The sequence below is a fragment of the Malania oleifera genome, chromosome 4 (genome assembly GCF_029873635.1).
Source record: "Malania oleifera isolate guangnan ecotype guangnan chromosome 4, ASM2987363v1, whole genome shotgun sequence".
Lineage (NCBI taxonomy): Eukaryota > Viridiplantae > Streptophyta > Magnoliopsida > Santalales > Ximeniaceae > Malania > Malania oleifera.
Window position 1 is genome coordinate 122,262,205 of NC_080420.1, and position 18,291 is coordinate 122,280,495.

General features: G+C 38.8%; 1 protein-coding gene across 1 annotated transcript; it reads right to left on the reverse strand.

The window, feature by feature from the left end:
- Positions 1-7,347, reverse strand: LOC131153145 (uncharacterized). Its single transcript, XM_058105234.1, has 3 exons — positions 7,012-7,347; positions 6,323-6,471; positions 1-391 (listed from the first exon to the last, which is right to left on the reverse strand). The coding sequence occupies exons 1-3, from the start codon at positions 7,130-7,132 to the stop codon at positions 311-313; spliced, it is 351 nt and encodes a 116-aa protein (XP_057961217.1). The 5' UTR covers positions 7,133-7,347; the 3' UTR covers positions 1-310.
- Between the last annotated feature and the right edge of the window lie 10,944 nt (positions 7,348-18,291).

An 18,291-nucleotide genomic window follows, 5' to 3' on the forward strand; every position in this document is an offset into this window, starting at 1 on the left:
TGAGGCTAATTTGAGGTTTTTATCACAAGGGCAGCGGGCTTAACAACAAAAATGCACTGAATTCTTCACCCAAGACCCACTTTTCTACTACGAATTACACATGTAGGTCAGTCTACTTCATTAAAGTCTAAATTCATGAACTACATTCTTATTTCCAAAACACTAAATCTAGACCCCTCAGATATGGAAAGGATAAAGAAATATTGCATACATCAGCAATCCAAAACTCTTCAAACTGCCCCCACAAATCCACATAGGATACCTGACTATTTTACTTTTTGGGTCCTAAAGGGAAATCTCATTCCACAAGTTATTGAGATTTCACCATATCTGCTCGAGGCCTCCACAATCCCAGCCTGTACTTATGAGTGTATTTCAGTATTAATTTTCTCTGCAACACCAAAGGAAAAAAGCAGTTTAGAGTTGGTAACTAACAGAGAAAAAAGTCATGACAACATTATCAATATGATGTCAACATGAAATTAAGTTGCAACTTCTACACCAGTTGAATCTTATAAAAGGTTGAAAATTCTGTGACATCCACTTGCAACCCCCTTGCTTAACGCACAGCTCAAGTAAAATTAGAAGGATTCCACAGCACTACATAAAAGACCATATCTCAATCTCGGCAAAACCAGGTAGCATGAAAGAAGCATAATTTTAGGTTGCCCATTAAGATACTTCAACAGTTCAACCCAACCTATCTTCGGCCATTCCCAAATCCAACTTTCCACCTAAGCTGAACAAATCATACAAGATAATAATGTCCCACCATGAGACAGGACCACTGAGCAGAATTTCAGTGCTCAAAATCATTTTCACCATCTAGATCTGATCCATTAATTTTGTTGATCATCTCAATTATTCACCAGATATATCTCTTGCTCAGGACTAATAATTGCATGGTCTTAATCTTACACTTGCAAGTTGCAACTCACATTGCAAAAGTCTCACATAGTATTTATCCCATGACCATTTTGCCTTGTTGTGGCAGTCAATCATACAGTAAGCGCAACCTTCACATACCGCTTACAGATAATTGAGCCCTCATATACAAGACTCTTCTTCTACATCATAGTTGTAGAATCATACAATTCTACTAGGATTTGATTTGATTCGATTCACTAGCTTATTAATTCAAATCTTACTCATGATTCAATATGCAATCATGTTCCATCCAGGTCAGACAAATCCATTTGGCACAAGTTAAATCCACTAGTAAAACCCAAAATTAACCATTTTTAGACATAAAAAGGCCTTCAACCTTGTCCAAGAGCCCCTAAAAATAAAATAAACAAAATCCATCAAGAATAGTTTATTTGGAGTTTCAAGAGTTTGGTATGAAAAATTTTTAAAGCTTTGGTATTTCGAAAGTAAGTAATTTTTACTTTTTAACTTTCTAGTAAATAATATATGTTCGACATACAGGTAGATATGCATATTAGGGCACATGATCATTCAGAGTTCATCAATATATTTCAAAGTTGTTATGTATTTTTCTTGTTTAACATATAATGTGTAACTTGCAATTTATTCTTTAAAGAAAACTTGTGATGAAGTCACAATTCAAGTCGATTCTTGCTTCAAAAAATTACAACTGGACAACCCTGTTCAAAAAGCATATGAAAATGGACAAAAATAAATACCCGTGTGTAAGTATGTGATCAACTAAGAATTGTTGGATGCACATAAACTAGTCAGGACTAAATTCTTAACCTATTTCTATTTTAGGGATTTGACTCCACCCCCCTGGTGGACCCTAACGCCACCAGATGGATTAAATTTCATAATTATTACAATCCTAGGGACTGCCATAGCAAAAGCATAACCGAAGATATATTGCAGATTATACATAAGAAAAAATCCATCCAGTAGTGGTGAAAAATCAGCAAGAACCGATCCACTTTGGATGACACGCCATCTCTCTTCAATCTCCCTGTGTTGTACTTTCCCTCTCCTTTCCTTTCCATTCCTTCTCCCTCTGTTTTTTTTTTTTTTATCAATCCTCCAGACAGTTCAATCTCTCTTAAGTCAACTTGCTGCAGCTTATCTTCCCTCTCTGCGCTCCAAGTTCCCTCTTTCTCCCCTATCTCTCAGTTTCAGGTGCATACATGAAGAAACAAGTCAAGTCAGTTGCAATTCTGGGGTGTTGCAACCTTGGATTGTGATTCACAATGGTGGTTGATGAAGAAGGATGTGGTTTGCATCTGCAGCAGTGGGTTCAGACATGAGATTTGTGGTTGAAGACTCAAATGATAGTTGTTGGTTGAGGTCAGCTCTGCTGGTGGTTGACACGGACCACTATCAATGAATATGGGGATTTGATGGCTGCAATTGTAGACAGTAGACTGTTGGCCACTAGCTTTAATGGTTACAAGATGAGATTGATTGTGATTTGCAGAGGTTATGTTGGACGTAACAGTGGGGTGGTCAAGATTTTAAGCATCCAGGATTTGACCAGGGGATTCTGGGTTCACCAGTTACAGGGTTTTGATTTGACAGCATTTGGCTTTGAGGGTGAGGTTCAGGGATGGTGATGGTCATGTTCCAAGGTGACATAGTTTTGGTGGATAAGTTAGGGTTTGTTGAGGGCAATGATGATAGGAAGAGGGGTTTGTGGCAGCCGCAATTTGGTGATACACAGATATGGGCTACAAAGAACAAGGATTGCAGACATGACTGCACTGCAAGTGCAAGGGCAGTGACTGCAAGTGCCACTTTGTCCATTTTGGGTTAGAATACTTCACTCCCCATCAGCAATTTAAAATTTCCGGCTTCACTCTAACAGAAGAACTGAAAAAGGCGAAAGAATAGTAAGAAAAAGCCAAGATACAGTTTGGAGTTCTAAAGGAAGGATGTGGGATCTGTAACTTCAAACTCAAAAGCAATATAAAATTTACATCCATAGGATTTCTAATACCTCAAATTAAGATGCCATGATTTCTCAATTTTCATGCCAAATATTGCTTCAACATCTCACAAATTTCAGCCACTATAATTTCTCAATTCTGATGACATATATTCCAAAACTACTAGAAGACATAGCCCACAGATAAAGAATTGGCAAAGCAAGATTATAACCCTTGGTAGAGTAGAATTGAACTGAATATCAATCTATCCCAAATAGTTGGCCAGAGGTTGTCACATCAGTAGGGTTGCTTAGATTATGCTCATTTATGTCTTGAACAACATAAAAGTGTCAGCGGTCATGCTAAGAGTATAACTAATCAAACTGACAGTTTAAATTTATAAAATATCTTAAACCTTATTCAATGGTGGGGTGATTATTTTACACATCACAAGAATGAAGCAATATGAGGTGGCCCTTCAAGGATGCTGCCTTGAGTCCAGCAGCCAGTTCCATGAGGTGGGTCTTAAGGTTTTGTTATTTTTTTCATCCAAAAGAAGAGCAAATTTTTTCCTCCTTGTCAGCTGTTTGGGTAAGTTACTGATTGAAAAAATAAAAGTGAGGTACCTGTCTAACCCTTAAAACAGAGTTTATGAAAAAACCAAAAAGAGAGAGTAGGTAGCAATGTAGCATTGAGAATCGAAAATCATCTGGAAAGATTAACTGATATTATGTTTGCCAAAAATTGCCCAATCATCACATAAGTGTATGAGGAGACTACATGGAACAATTGCTCCTAAATCCTATCATTCTAATTTCAAATGAGAGAGGGGATGCAGCTGGGTTTGATTTCTCATGCAAAGCAATAACAACAACAACAAACCCAGCCTTAAGTTCCATTAGGTGGAGTCAGCCACATGAATCCTTCTGCCAATTTACATGATCATGGGCAATTTTCTATGACGAATTCAGGGCTATTAAAGTTATTTTAGGTCATTTTCTCTTGCTATCTCATTCCAAGTTATTTTAAGCCAACCCCTACCCCTTCTACAGCCTCTCACAATAACTAGCTCACTTCTCAATGGCGTACTATTTGGCCTATGTTGCAAATGCCCAAACCATCTAAACCGAACCTCCCTTATCTTGTCTTCTAGAGGAGCTCCACCTAACTTACCAAAAATATGTTCATTCCTTAATTTATCTTTTAACGTTATACCACTCATCCACCTTAACATTCTCATCTCGACAACTTTTACTTTTTGTTATGTTATTTCTAGTCGCTCAACATAATGATCCATATGCATAGTTGGTCTTACAACCATCCTATAGAACTTCCTTTTTCATTTTAAGGGTATTCTACGATCAGATAGCACACTTGATGCACTCTCCACTTTACCAAACCTATTTTAACTCTACGCATTACATCTTCTTCAATTTCTCTTTCAACTTGCATAATAAATCCAAGATATTGAAATCTAAGTGTCATCGATTTCTTGACCATCAAGTTTAACCTTTTCTCCAATATTCCTCCTACTATGACTGAAATTACATTTCAAACATTATGTCTTATTTCTTCTTATCCTAAAAATTCTAGACTCTAAAGCTTCTCTCCACGATTCCAACTTAAATTCTACTCCAACCCTAATTTCATCAAGCAAGACAATATACTCTGCAAACAACATACACTACAAAACCTCGTTTTGGATATCCCTAGTAAGTTCATCCATCACTAGAGCAAAAAGATAAGGACTAAAAGCAGATCCTTGATGTACACCTATTGTGTTTGGAAATTCCCTAACTTCTCTACCTATAATACTAATGCTAGACATCACTTCATTGTAAACATCCTTAATGACATCAGTATACGATGCAGTACCAGCAATGGAGAATTTTAGATGTTCATATTATATCTAGGTTTTTATATTTTAGTTTGGGAAAGTCTTGCTATTTTAGAAGTTTAGTCAATTTAGGTTTATTTTGTGTATTTAAGTACTTTAGATTTATTTTTTAATTTCTTGTTTTATTGGGGCTTTTATGTAAATATGTGTTCTAGTTAGTAGTGGGTACAAGTTCTAGACATGTAAGTTATTGTACAGTTATTATTTGAATCAGATTGCCGTTTCTCAGTTAGAAGTGGGCATAAGTTCTGGACATGTAATTTATTGTACAGTTATTATTTGAATCAGATTGCAGTTTCCCTCTCTCTCTCTCTCTCTCTCTCTCTCTCTCAGGCTCTGCTGTTCTTCTTCCTCTTCTTCTTACTCCTCCTCTCTTCTCTCTTCTAATTCTGTCTCTCACCCCTGTTCTGTTCCCTCCCTTTCTCTGTTCTTCCCACTGCTACTGCCGCTTCTCTTCTTCTCCTGCTTAACTTCTTCTTCTTCTAATTCTCTCAATTCTATATATATATGTTCTAACATCTGTCCTACATCAATATACCTACTACATACGCCCTTTTTTTTATAAAATCCAACATATAACTTCCCTATGTACCCTCTCATATGCTATCTCTAAGTCAACAAAATCCATATGCAAGTTCCTCTTCTTTTTCCTAAACTTTTCCATTAATCTTCTTAAAAAATATATAGCATCTGTAGTAAATCTACTAGGCATAAAAGCAAATTAATTTTCAGAGGCCCTTATTTCTAACCTTAATCTTTGTCAACTCCTAGGCTAAAAAAAACTAATCAAACTTGTAGTAGCAACAAGCTGGTGTCATTATGAAGAGGCAGCCAATTATACCCTCAGCATCTATAGATTCTAAACACACTTGAAGAAGATTTAGAAAGTGAAAAAAAAAAAAAATCAAAATGATTTCAGTTAAAATACAACTCAACAGATGACCAATTATGAATTTCTAAAAAGAGAAGTTGCTAGCTCCACCAAGTATTGACTAAGGTTGGTACAATTGCTTAGGAAGTTTCAAAACCAGAACACTGAACAAATCATGTGCCATGGATTATGATTAGATCAAAGAACAAAGTATCCAGATTGCTGCAGTTCTCAAAAGTCAAAATCTCTTCATCTTAAATATTGTAAAGCGCCTATAGAAACTTATTACCTGAGTTTAACCTGCATGAATTACAATGAACAGCTTGAACAATTACAAAGCCTACCACCCAGAAGAAACAAACTATTCACACAGTCCTAGCATAAGTATCAGTTTAAAAAGGCATACACATTCATAGCACATGCCCCATATTAAGTGCCAGTGTTAACTAAACATTGTAGGCGCCTGATGTAGTAGGTCCAAATGGTAAGACATCAGGTGGGGCATGCAGTAATGTTATTTCTGGGAGTTTACTCAGAATAAGCAAATATAGTGGGGGAATGAATATTTGGTATGGCTTGGCTAACATTTTGAAATCATTCCTGCTTTCAAGAATCCAAAACCAACGTAAAGTTCCATTGCAAAAGCAAGAAAAGCAGTGCACCACAACTGGTAACTTAAAAAATGCAAAAAAGGAAAAGAGTTACATGTTTGCAAGGGATGCCAAGCTTCTTCAGCCTGAGGGTGCGGGTGACAAGCAGCTTCTGAAAGTCGCCAATATCTGCTTCTAGCTTCGGAACATGGGTTTCCACCCCTTTACCCACTCCTTTCAGAAACTCCGGTATCCCAACCTTCACTGCAACCAACAATAAACCCTAAAATCTGTTTCGTTTCCAGTAAAGCATGAGGAAAAATAGCAACAAGTACAAAAAAGTTTCGTTTCTCCCCCCACCCCCCACCCCATATTTCCCCACTAAGCAAACGGGGTGGGGAAAATCCAGTTTCCAGACCTTCACTGCTACAAAAAATTAAAGTATGAGAACCATACGCAGATATTAACCCCTACGGCTCAGTTTGCTTCCCAAGAAACAAATACAGCAAGTGAAAAATAGATAGCTTAAAAACAAAAGAAAATATCTTTTCCCACAATTCCTCCCTATCCACACTTCCTCACCATCCAAACGGAGATATTTCAGAAACTGATGGGAAAAGCTAACTGTTAAACCATTATGCTCATCTATGAAGCAGATTAAAAACCCTAAACCTCTGTTTGGTTCGCTAGAAAACAACTATTTTTGCGATCCCATACTTTTCCAATTTACCAAACAATGCTTTTTTCGCGTAAATTTGCCGGAAAAATCCAATGGAGCAAAATAAAATGATTTTACGCGTTTACCTACGTAAGGAGAGGGTTTTGAGAAAAATCTCGCGAAGCTTGGCATGAAATCTGGTGGAGTAGAAATTGGAATTGCTCCCCGATTGGATAACATTCGCCTCCACGCCATTACCATCGCCATGGCCTCTCTCTCTCTCTCTCTCTCTCTCGGCCGCCGAGTGAGTTGGACGAAACCACTATGAATTTTGCGTTAGAGCGCGTGGGAGAGCCACTATCACAGAGCGTCAACCCGACCGTCGTCCCAAAATGAACAGTAGAAACCCAAAAGGAAGCCCCGGTTCGATTCACACACTTCCACAGAGAGAAAAGAACCCAATTGACCCGGTGCGTAATCCCAAAAGAACCCAATTGAATAAAGGGTGATTTTAAGATGATTAATCTTCTACATCCTTTTTTTTTTTTTTTATTACATAACAACTCCAGTCACCAACGAACCCTTCGGACCCCCTGATGCAGCATCAAATTTACGGATTAGCATTATATGCCTCCAAGTTTCGCTGATCAGGGTAAAGTTCGGAATGCAGACATGGCTTCTATGCATCTGTTGGACGTTTGGTTAACCCAATCCTCGGGACACATCTTCATTACTATCCACGATTTCCGTTGGCTCATAGAGAATTCTCACCATCCACGATCCCCACTGGCTTACAGAGCGAACTCTCACCATTTACGGTTTCCACTGACTCACAAAGTAAATTCTCACCATCCATAGGTACCGCTGGTTCCGCGAGTGTATCTACTTGAAATTGAACTTCCAGTACTCCTTCTTACTTGCTGATGCCTTTCTTCCGCGCCATGCCCATGGGAGCGATGATTAATCTTCTTTGATAGTATAATAAGGTAGTCTATATATTGTTAAGTAAATTTTTTTTAATTTTTAAATTTTTTTATTAATATATAATTAAAACATTATACTTATTTATTTTATACTATTATACTTGTCTTTCTAATTTAATTTAATAATGTTAGTGAATCTCGTTCATAAAAAAAATATTAAAATGAATTATACATTAAATTGCTGTTAGCTTTTAAGAAATCGGCTTTTAAAAAAGTAACCTCAAATTTTTTTTTTGTCGTCGCATGATTAATATGACTTTTAAAACATAGTTAATATTAAATAATTTTATATGTCGCCAACTATTTTGTAAGGTAGTAATACATTTCCTTAGCTCCTATACTACGATTCATAAACTAAATTGTTTTATATGGTTGTTCCAGTTGAATTAAAGTAATAAGTAGAAATCCTTATACTATGTTAAAATAAGAGGACTAAATTAAGTTTTAGGCAATAATAGAAGGATTACCTTATTATTTCACTCGGTCTTAACATTTTAAATTTCATATTTGTTTTGAGAAGTCTAAGACAAGGATAATCTTATATTTTATAAAAATGAATATTTTCCAAAAAAATATGAAAATTTCATTTCAATGCATTTTCTCTATGAATAAATTTCATAAAATCTCAATTCTCATAAGTATTTAATTTCATAACAAAATCATCACCAATTATAATTTTGTGCAAATATCTAAGTTTTAGTATATAATAGGATGCTATTCACAAAAGAATTTAAATTCAAGATCTTTTACGGATTCAAAATTGCATGTGCAATTAGTCTCAGCATTGTCATCTTTATAATAATAATAATAATAATAATAATAATTATTATTATTATTATTATTATTATTATTATTATTATTATTTGACCCTGAGAAAGCATGTAATAGGATAACTAGGAAAGTTTTATGATGAGTTTAAAAAAAAAAAGTGTATGTAGTAGGTATATTGATGTCATTAAGGATATATACGATGGAGTAATGACTAATGTAAGGCTATTGATGAAGAAACTAGAGAATTTCCAATCACCATAGGTATACATCAAGTGTAAGGACCTGCTTAATAAATTGGGTTTTTATTTTTATTTTTATACTATGATAATCTACATGTTCTGATACCATACTGGGGGTAAAGTCAATCATTAACCTAAGCAGCAAGAAGTAGAAATCACATAACATTCATAACTGTAGGTAAATATCTACAATACCATACAATACCAGAGTACTAACAAGTTTCCCAAAATATACACATATATCTGTTCTCCAAAATACCCTCAACTATGCTGGGATATACAAAAATCCTCCACAATACTCACTTCACTGACAGGGCACCACTGAAGCCCCTCTATCTGCGAGTTTGGTCTGCTTGCCTACCTGAATCACCCGAAAAATGATTCAACATTGGGATGAGCCAACGCTCAGTAAGACGAAATATGCTATTACTACTGTATGACAAATGAACTACAATATGATGAAAATATGTTTCCATATAAACATGTATAACTGAATATGTAAATACAGTATAAGTAATAAAATTCACCCCCTTTCCATGTTGCTTAACATAATAGTATCGTAGGTTACTATTCAAAATACTTCTAGTATACATAAGTATGTTCCCTAGTTCTGTAAATCTGTACATACGTAATAGTAACTGAAAACTTTTCCTATGGATAACTGTGTGTCATGATTTAACCCCTCATGACAGGGCTGTGCGGCCCTGTAGGTGGGATCTACCCTGGCTAGCCAACCAGGAATAAATCACTATACTCCATCGGTCTGATCTGCCCACCTCAACCCATATCTGATGGGGAGCCTATCCACGTCAAGGGTCTAGGTGATCGACCTACTACCACGTATTATCTAAATAAGTGGTTGCACTCATAACATAACATAATATCTGTAACAACGGTACCGTGCTCTATAACTGCGTAGTCTAACAGGGTCTGATACTATATAATATATCTCTATAGACAACTATCTGATTTACCATGATTCTGAAATAATCGTAATAATCATGATGCTGCATAAACTGTAACTGTAATTCATACGTCATAGTACTGAGAACTGTATAATCATAACACTGAGAACTGCATAATCATAGTACTGAAGTTCGTATAATCATGGTACTGAAATTCGTATAATCATAATACTGAAATTCGTAAAAATCATGGTATAGAAATTTGTAAAAATCATATCCTCGTACTATATTCGTATTCTCAAGCCACACCATTCTTATATATATAATTTTCATAATTTAATAAGTTGTATAATATTTTAAAAATACCTAGCATAGCATATTTCCCTTACCTGACAACTAGAAAACCCCCTATGGTATACTGGTCTAACACTCGCAGGGCCTCCTACATAACACCCTGAAAACAATGTTTGCCAAAACAAAATATCAGTATTTTTTCGTTTACATCATTTCTTATAAATGTCATAAGGCCAAAAATGGACTAAAAGGCCTTACCCTGAATTTGGGATGAATTCCAACTCGATCCCATCGACGATTCGTCCTAACAAACTTGAAGAGAACTCCACTAGGAACGTCGTGGTGGCTTCATATCTTCGATCCGGTGAGGAATAGGCCCGGAAATGAAGAAAGAAGTGAGAGAGGGACGTAAAGAAAGAGAGAGAGAGAGCGGCGTCGAAAATGGATAAAAATCCGATTTTTAGCTATTTATAGGGCCAGATTTGTCGACGAGACACGTCATCTCATCGATGAGTCCTTCATTAAATTCATCGACGACACCCTGTATTCGTCAACAAAATTTAGAGCAGCCCATTCTTGGCTCGGTAGTTTCTCGTTGACGAACCCCTGTATTTGTCGATGAATTCTAGCAATTTCTTAAAATTATTATTATTATTATTATTATTATTATTATTATTATTATCTCCAAAATGCGATGTCGTCGACGAACACCCTGCATTCTTCGATGAAGTTTACTGCCTCCTTCTGTTCCTATTTCCATTTTCCTCCCTCTTTATTATTAAAATAATATTATTCTTCGAGTCAATACATTCTCCCCTCATAAAATTTCATCCTCGAAATTTACTATCTGTATTCCCTTCTATCATCTTATAAGGAAAAATGGTCTACTTATTTTATTACCTACCCTCACTTATGGCGGAGGAATACCGTGGTTACATGGGTTGTTCTGGGAGATTACAAATATAAAAAAAAATTTCCCCCAAAACCAAAATACTACCTAACATATACTCTACATTACAATTACACTGGACTCATCAAAATAAAATTACCATCTTAGCGTATACATCAATACTATAATTCATCAAATAAATAGGGATATTTTCGTCTGATTTCATCTTCAAGCTCCCATGAGGCTTCTTCAATCGCGTGGTTTTTCTATAGAACTTTTACTAGTGGTATCTTCTTGTTGCGCAATTCTTGTTCTTTTCTATCTAAAATCTGAACTGGAGCTTCTTCATACGCTAAAGCCTCACTGACTTCCAGTTTTGCATGGCTGATGATATGGGAAGGATTTGGGACGTATTTTCTTAACATAGAAATATGAAATACGTCATGAACTCGAAATAGAGATGGTGGTAAAGCCAGCCGATAGGCTACTGACCCAATCTTCTCAAGGATCTCAAAAAGGCCAATAAACCTAGGGCTCAACTTACCCTTCTTCCCAAATCTCAAAATCCCCTTTAGTGGAGTTATTCTCAGAAATACATAATTACCTACTTCAAATTCCAATACTCGACAGCGAGTATTCGTGTAGCTTTTTTGCCGACTCAGCACTACACTGATCCTATTTCGAATAAGTTGGACTTTATCACATGCTTGCTGAATTATCTCTGGACCCAAAACTCGTCTTTCACCTACTTCATCCCAAAAAAGAGGAGATCGGCATCTCCTACCATATAATGTCTCGTAAGGTGCCATGCTGATGCTAGTCTGATAACTGTTATTATAAGCAAATTCAACTAGCAGCAAAAACTGAATCCAGCTACCTCCAAAGTCTAGCACACAGGCACAAAGCATATCTTTCAATATCTGGATTGTTCTCTCAGTTTGACCATCAGTCTGAGGGTGGAAAGCAGTACTAAATGCTAGCTGAGTCCCCAATGCCTCCTGCAAACTCCTCTAGAACCGTGATGTTAAACGTCGATCATGGTCCGAGACTATGGATATCGGCACTTCATGGGGTCGAATAATCTCCTGTATGTAAATCTCTGCTAACCTATTCATAGGGTAGTTGACTTTGATGGGCAGAAAATGCGCTGTTTTTGTCAACCTATCAACTATTACCCAGATGGTATTCTGACCATGCAACGCCGACGGTAGCCCAGTAACAAAATCCATGGACACGTGGTCCCACTTCCACTCAGGAATGAAAAGTGGCTGCAACTAACCAGCCGACCTCTGGTGCTCAGCCTTAACCTACTAGCACGTCAAACACTGCTGCACAAACGCTGCTATTTCTCTTTTCATGCCACTCCACCAGAAATAATCTCGTAGATTCCTATACATTTTCGTACTACCAGGATAAACAATGTATAGAGATCTGTGTGTCTCCTCTAGAATTGTCCTCCTGATGCTGTCATCTGCAGGCACACACAATCCGGTGCGGAATCTCAAAGCCCCATCATCAAAAATACTGAATTCCTCTCCTTGGCCATCATGTACTCTGACTATCACCTCCACTAACTCTAGATCATCTCTCTGAGCAGCCTTAATCTTTTCATATAATGTGGGATGTACAACCAAACTGGCAATAAATGCCTGAGGATCATCCTCCACTAATTCTATACTGAGTCTTTCTAAGTCCATCTGAATCGGATGTTGAACTATCGCTGCTAACTGTGCTGTGTCTCCTGATTTACGACTTAGAGCAATAGCCACCACATTTACTTTACTTGGGTGGTAACTGATGGTATAGTCGTAGTCCTTAATGAGTTCCAACCACCTCCTCTGCCGCATATTCAATTCTTTCTATGTAAAGAAGTACTTTAGGCTCTTGTGATTTCGAAAATATTTCACATTTCTCACCATATAAGTAATGTCTCCAGATCTTCAGTGTATGCATAACCGCAGCCAATTCTAAATCGTGAGTAGGGTAGTTATTTTCATATTCTTTTAACTGTCTGAACGCATATGCTATCACCCTACCATGCTGCATCAGCACACAGCCAAATCCTTTCAGAGATGCGTCACTGTAAATAACATAACCATCGCCTCCTGATGGAATCGTCAGTACTGGTGCAGTGATGAGCTACTGCTTTAATTCCTGGAAGCTCTACTCACATTCTTCATCCCACACAAATCTGACATTTTTCCTAGTCAACCGCGTGAGAGGTCCTGACAAAGTTGAACATCCCTCCACAAATCGGCGGTAATAACCTGCCAACCCTAAGAAACTCCTGACTTCCTGCATATTTCTCAACCTAGATTAATTTACCACCGCGTCAATCTTGTTGGGATCCACTAAAATACTGTCCCCTGAGATCACATGGCCTAAAAATGAAACTTTCTCAAGCCAGAACTCACACTTTCTAAACTTAGCATAAAGCTTCTTCTTTCTGAGTGTTTGCATCACCTGCCTCAAATGCACCTCATGATCCTCAAAAATCCTCAAGTACACCAGTATATCATCAATGGAAACTACTACAAACTGATCTAAATACTAGTGGAAGACTCTGTTCATCAAGTCCATGAACACAGCTGGGGCATTCGTCAGACCAAATGGCATAACGAGAAATTCATAGTGCCCGTACCTGGTCCTGAAGGCTGTCTTCGCGACGTCCTCCGCTTTTACTCTCACTTGATGATACCTGGATCTAAGGTCAATCTTGGAATATACCCGTGTACCCTGGAGCTGAAAAAAAAATCGTTTATACGGGGTAGAAAATATTTATTCTTAATAGTAACTTTATTTATCTCCTTGTAATCAATGCACATCCTTATGGACCCGTCTTTCTTCTTTACGAACAACACTGGAGCTCCCCATGGCGATACACTGGGTCGTACAAACACCTTATTCAACAAATCCTACAACTCCTCCTTCAATTCTCCCAATTTAGCTGAAGTCATACGATAGGGAACCTTAGAAATTGGCGCAATTCCTAAAGGTAAATCTATAGGAAAATCTACCTCGCGCATCGAAGGCAATCCAGGTAATTCCTCTAGAAAAACATCTGGAAATTCTTGTACTACTGGAATACTGTCAATCTTCAATTCACTTTCAGATACTTCTTTCACAAATGCTATAAACCCCTAACCTCCATCCAAGAGTAATCTGCTCGCCTGCACGACGGATACTAACTGCGTTGAAGCACGTACCCGTGTACCAACGAATCTGAATTCCTGCTCTCCAGGAGGTCTGAAAATTACTTCTTTCTGGAAACAATCGATGCTGGCATGATTAACAGCCAACTAGTCCATACCCAGTATTGTATCGAACCCACACATATCAAACACAATAAGATCTACTGGTAGTACTTTCCCCTAAATTTCTATCGGATAGCCCTTAAGTACCATCTGACATCTGATCACTGATCTTGATGGTGTAGCTATCGACAGAGCTATATCTAATGGCTGAGTCTCACTCTCAGATAATTTAACATAAGATGCAAAAATGAAAGAATGAGTAGCACCCGAGTCAAAAAGAACAATAAGTAGGTATGATGAAACAGTAAATGTACTTGTCACCACATCTGTAGCAACCTCTGCATCACCTGGCGTCAAAGTGTATACTCGCATTGGGGTCACATTCCTCTGCTAGCCACCACGAGGTGCCTGGTATCCTCCCCGAGCTATCTGATGTCCTCCCTAATAGGATCTGGGAGCTGGGACCTGGTCTGGATGAACTGGGCATTCACGTACCACGTGACCGGGTCTCCCACAACGATAACATACACCTTTACCTACCCGACACTCCCCCAGATGATGTCTCCCGCACGTCTGACGCATAGGGTAAGTCGGTGCACCCTGGTATTCACAAGGTCCTGCCATCTGCCTCTGGTCTCCCCTATCGCGACCTCCTCTCCATGGACCGCTACTAGTGCCAGCCTAAAAGCCTTGAGGCGTAGGCCTCTTCCTCTGACTCTGAGCTGCTACACCCCTCTGAATGCCACTCTCAATAATCGCAGCTCTATTTACAACCTCTGTGAATGTCTGAGCCCTGAAACCAATTACCTGCTCAAACAAATTCTGCCTCAGCCCTTCTTCAAACTTTCTCCCCTTTTTATCTTCATTAGGTGCTAGATGTGGAGCAAAACGTGACAACTCGACAAACCGAGCCGCGTATTGCGATACAGTCATTTGTCCCTCTACCAAATATAGAAACTCTGCTGCCTTCGCGCTCCAAATGATAGTAGGGAAATACCGATTGAAGAACAGTTCCTTGAATCGGTCCCACGTCACTGGTACTGGAATCGGCCGCTGTTCCTCTATCAGACTCGCTGCTCTCCACAAGCACTTCACCTCCCCTATCAACTTGAATGCTGAAAATGCTACCTTTTACTCATCCATACAAGGCAGCACTGTCAACGTCTCTTTGATATCCTGGACCCAATTCTCAGCTACAATCGGGTCATCTCCTCCAATGAAGGATGGGGGCTTCATACGTGTAAACTACTCAATCGAACAGCCACGCTTCCCGGAGCTCCTATCCATCTTAGCCATCATCTGCTGAGTGACGCTACGCAGTACAACATCTGTATCTCCTCCACCTATGCTAGAAGGTCCTGACCTATCCTTGCCAGCATTGGTGCCACTACTTCCTAGATCCATCCTGAAAATAAGAAACATACTTAAGCACTTTATCTCCTATACAGAACTATCCTGTACCAACTCACAATTAAGTACCTTCCCTGACCTTAACCAATATCCAGTTCTGTCACCTAGACACACGACTTGACAATAGTTTACTATGGTTTTCCTGAAATCGTCACCCCAGGAAAAACACAGAAACCACCACGGAAATCCTATACCCAGACACAGAACAAACCTCAAATCTTTTTCCTATACTCTGGTATTGCTTCTGCTGCATTCTAAAGTCTACAAAACCTAACAACCTAACCTCTGATACTTAGGCCATGTGATCTCAAGGGAGGGTATTTCAGTGGATCCCAACAAGATTGATGTAGTGGTAGATTGGGCTTGGCCGAGAAATGTGTAGGAAGTCAGGAGTTTCTTAGGACTGACAGGTTATTACCGTCGTTTTGTTGAGGGGTTGTCAGCCTTGTCAAGTCCTCTCACACGGTTGACTAGGAAAAATGCCAGATTTGTGTGGGATGAAGAGTGCAAGCAGAGCTTCCAAGAATTAAAGCAGCGGCTCGTCACTGCACCAGTTTTTACGATTCCATCGGGTGGCGATGGTTATGTTATTTACAGTGACACGTCCTTGAAAGGGCTCGGTTGTGTGCTAATGCAGCATGGTAGGGTGGTGGCATATGCATTTAGGCAGTTGAAAGAATATGAGAAGAACTACCCTACCCACGATTTGGAGTTGGCTGCGGTTGTACATGCACTGAAGATCTGGAAGCATTATCTTTACGGTGAGAGGTGTGAGATATTTTCTGATCATAAGAGCCTCAAGTATTTCTTTACACAGAAAGAATTGAATATGCGGTAGAGGCGGTGGTTAGAACTCATTAAGGATTACAACTGCACCATTAGTTACTACCTAGGTCAAGCAAATGTGGTAGCCGATGCGTTAAGCCGCAAGTCAGAAGATACAGCACAGTTAGCAGCAGTAGTTCAGCTTCCAATTTAGATGGACTTAAAAAGACTCGGTGTGGAGTTAGTGGAGGATGATTCTCGAGCACTTATTGCCAGTTTGGTTGTACAGCCCACATTGTATAAGAAGATTAAAGCTGCTCAGAGAAATGATCTAGAGTTAGTGGAGGTGATAGCCAGAGTTCAGGACGGTCAGGGGGAGGAGTTCAGTATCTCCGATGATGGGGCTTTGAGATTTCATACCAGATTATGTGTGCCTACAGATGATAGCATCAGGAGGACGATTCTAGAGGAAGCACACAGATCTTTATACACTGTTCATCCTGGCGGTACGAAAATATATAGGGATTTGCGAGATTCTTTTTGGTGGAGTGGCATGAAGAGGGAGATAGCAGAGTTTGTGCAGCAGTGTTTGACGTGCCAGCAGGTTAAGGCTGAGCACCAGAGGCCGGCTAGTCAGTTGCAGCCACTTTTTATTCCCGAGTGGAAGTGGGATCATGTATCCATGGATTTTGTTACTGGGCTGCTGCCAGCGTTGCATGGTCAGAATGCCATATGCGTGATAGTTGATAGATTGACAAAGACAGTGCATTTTCTGCCTATAAAGGTCAGCTACCTAATGAATAGGTTAGCAGAGATTTACATACAGGAGATTGTTCGATTCCATGGAGTGCCGGTATCCATAGTCTCGGACCGTGATCCACGTTTTACATCACGGTTCTAGAGGAGTTTACAGGAGGCACTAGAGACCCAGCTAGCATTTAGCACAACTTTCCACCCTCATACCGATGGTCAGACTGAGAGAACCATCCATCTATTGGAAGATATGCTTCGTGCTTGTGTGCTAGACTTTGGAGGCAGCTGGATTCGATTTTTGCCTTTAGTTGAATTTGCTTATAATAATAGTTATCAGATTAGCATCGGCATGACACCCTATGAAGCATTATATGGTAGGAGATGTAGATCTCCTCTTTTCTGGGATGAAGTTGGTGAAAGACGAGTTTTGGGTCTAGAGATAATCCAGCAAGCATGTGATAAAGTCCGACTTATTCAAGACAAGATTAGTGCAGCACAAAGTCGGCAGAAAAGTTATGTAGATACTCGCCGTCGGGAATTGAAATTTGGAGTAGGTGATCATGTGTTTTTGAAGATAAATCCAATGAAGGGGATCTTGATATTTGGGAAGAAGGGTAAGTTGAGCCCTAGGTTTATTGGCCCTTTTGAGATACTTGAGAAGATTGGGCCAGTAGCCTATCGGCTAGCTTTACCGCCATCTTTATTTCGAGTTCATGACGTATTTCATGTTTCTATGTTGAGGAAATACATCCCAGATCCTTCCCATATCATCAGTCACACAGAATTAGAAGTCAGTGAGACTTTAGCATATGAAAAAGTACTAGAACAGATTTTGGACAGAAAGGTCCAGACTTTACGCACTAAAGAAATACAGTTAGTTAAAGTTTTGTGGAGGAATCATGCTATAGAGGAAGCTTCTTGGGAACTCGAGGAGCAGATTAGACAGAGATATCCGCAGTTGTTCCAAGAGGACTAGTGATACCCATGTAAAGTATAATAGTTAGATAAGTTTCTCTTGCAAGTACATGTATTGATCTTGGATAGTAGATAGTTTTTACTTTTATACGTGTAATTTCCTAGAACCACTCATGTAACCACGGTATTCCTCCGCATAAGTCAGGGCAAGTAATAAAATAAGTAGACCATTTTCTTTACAAAATGAT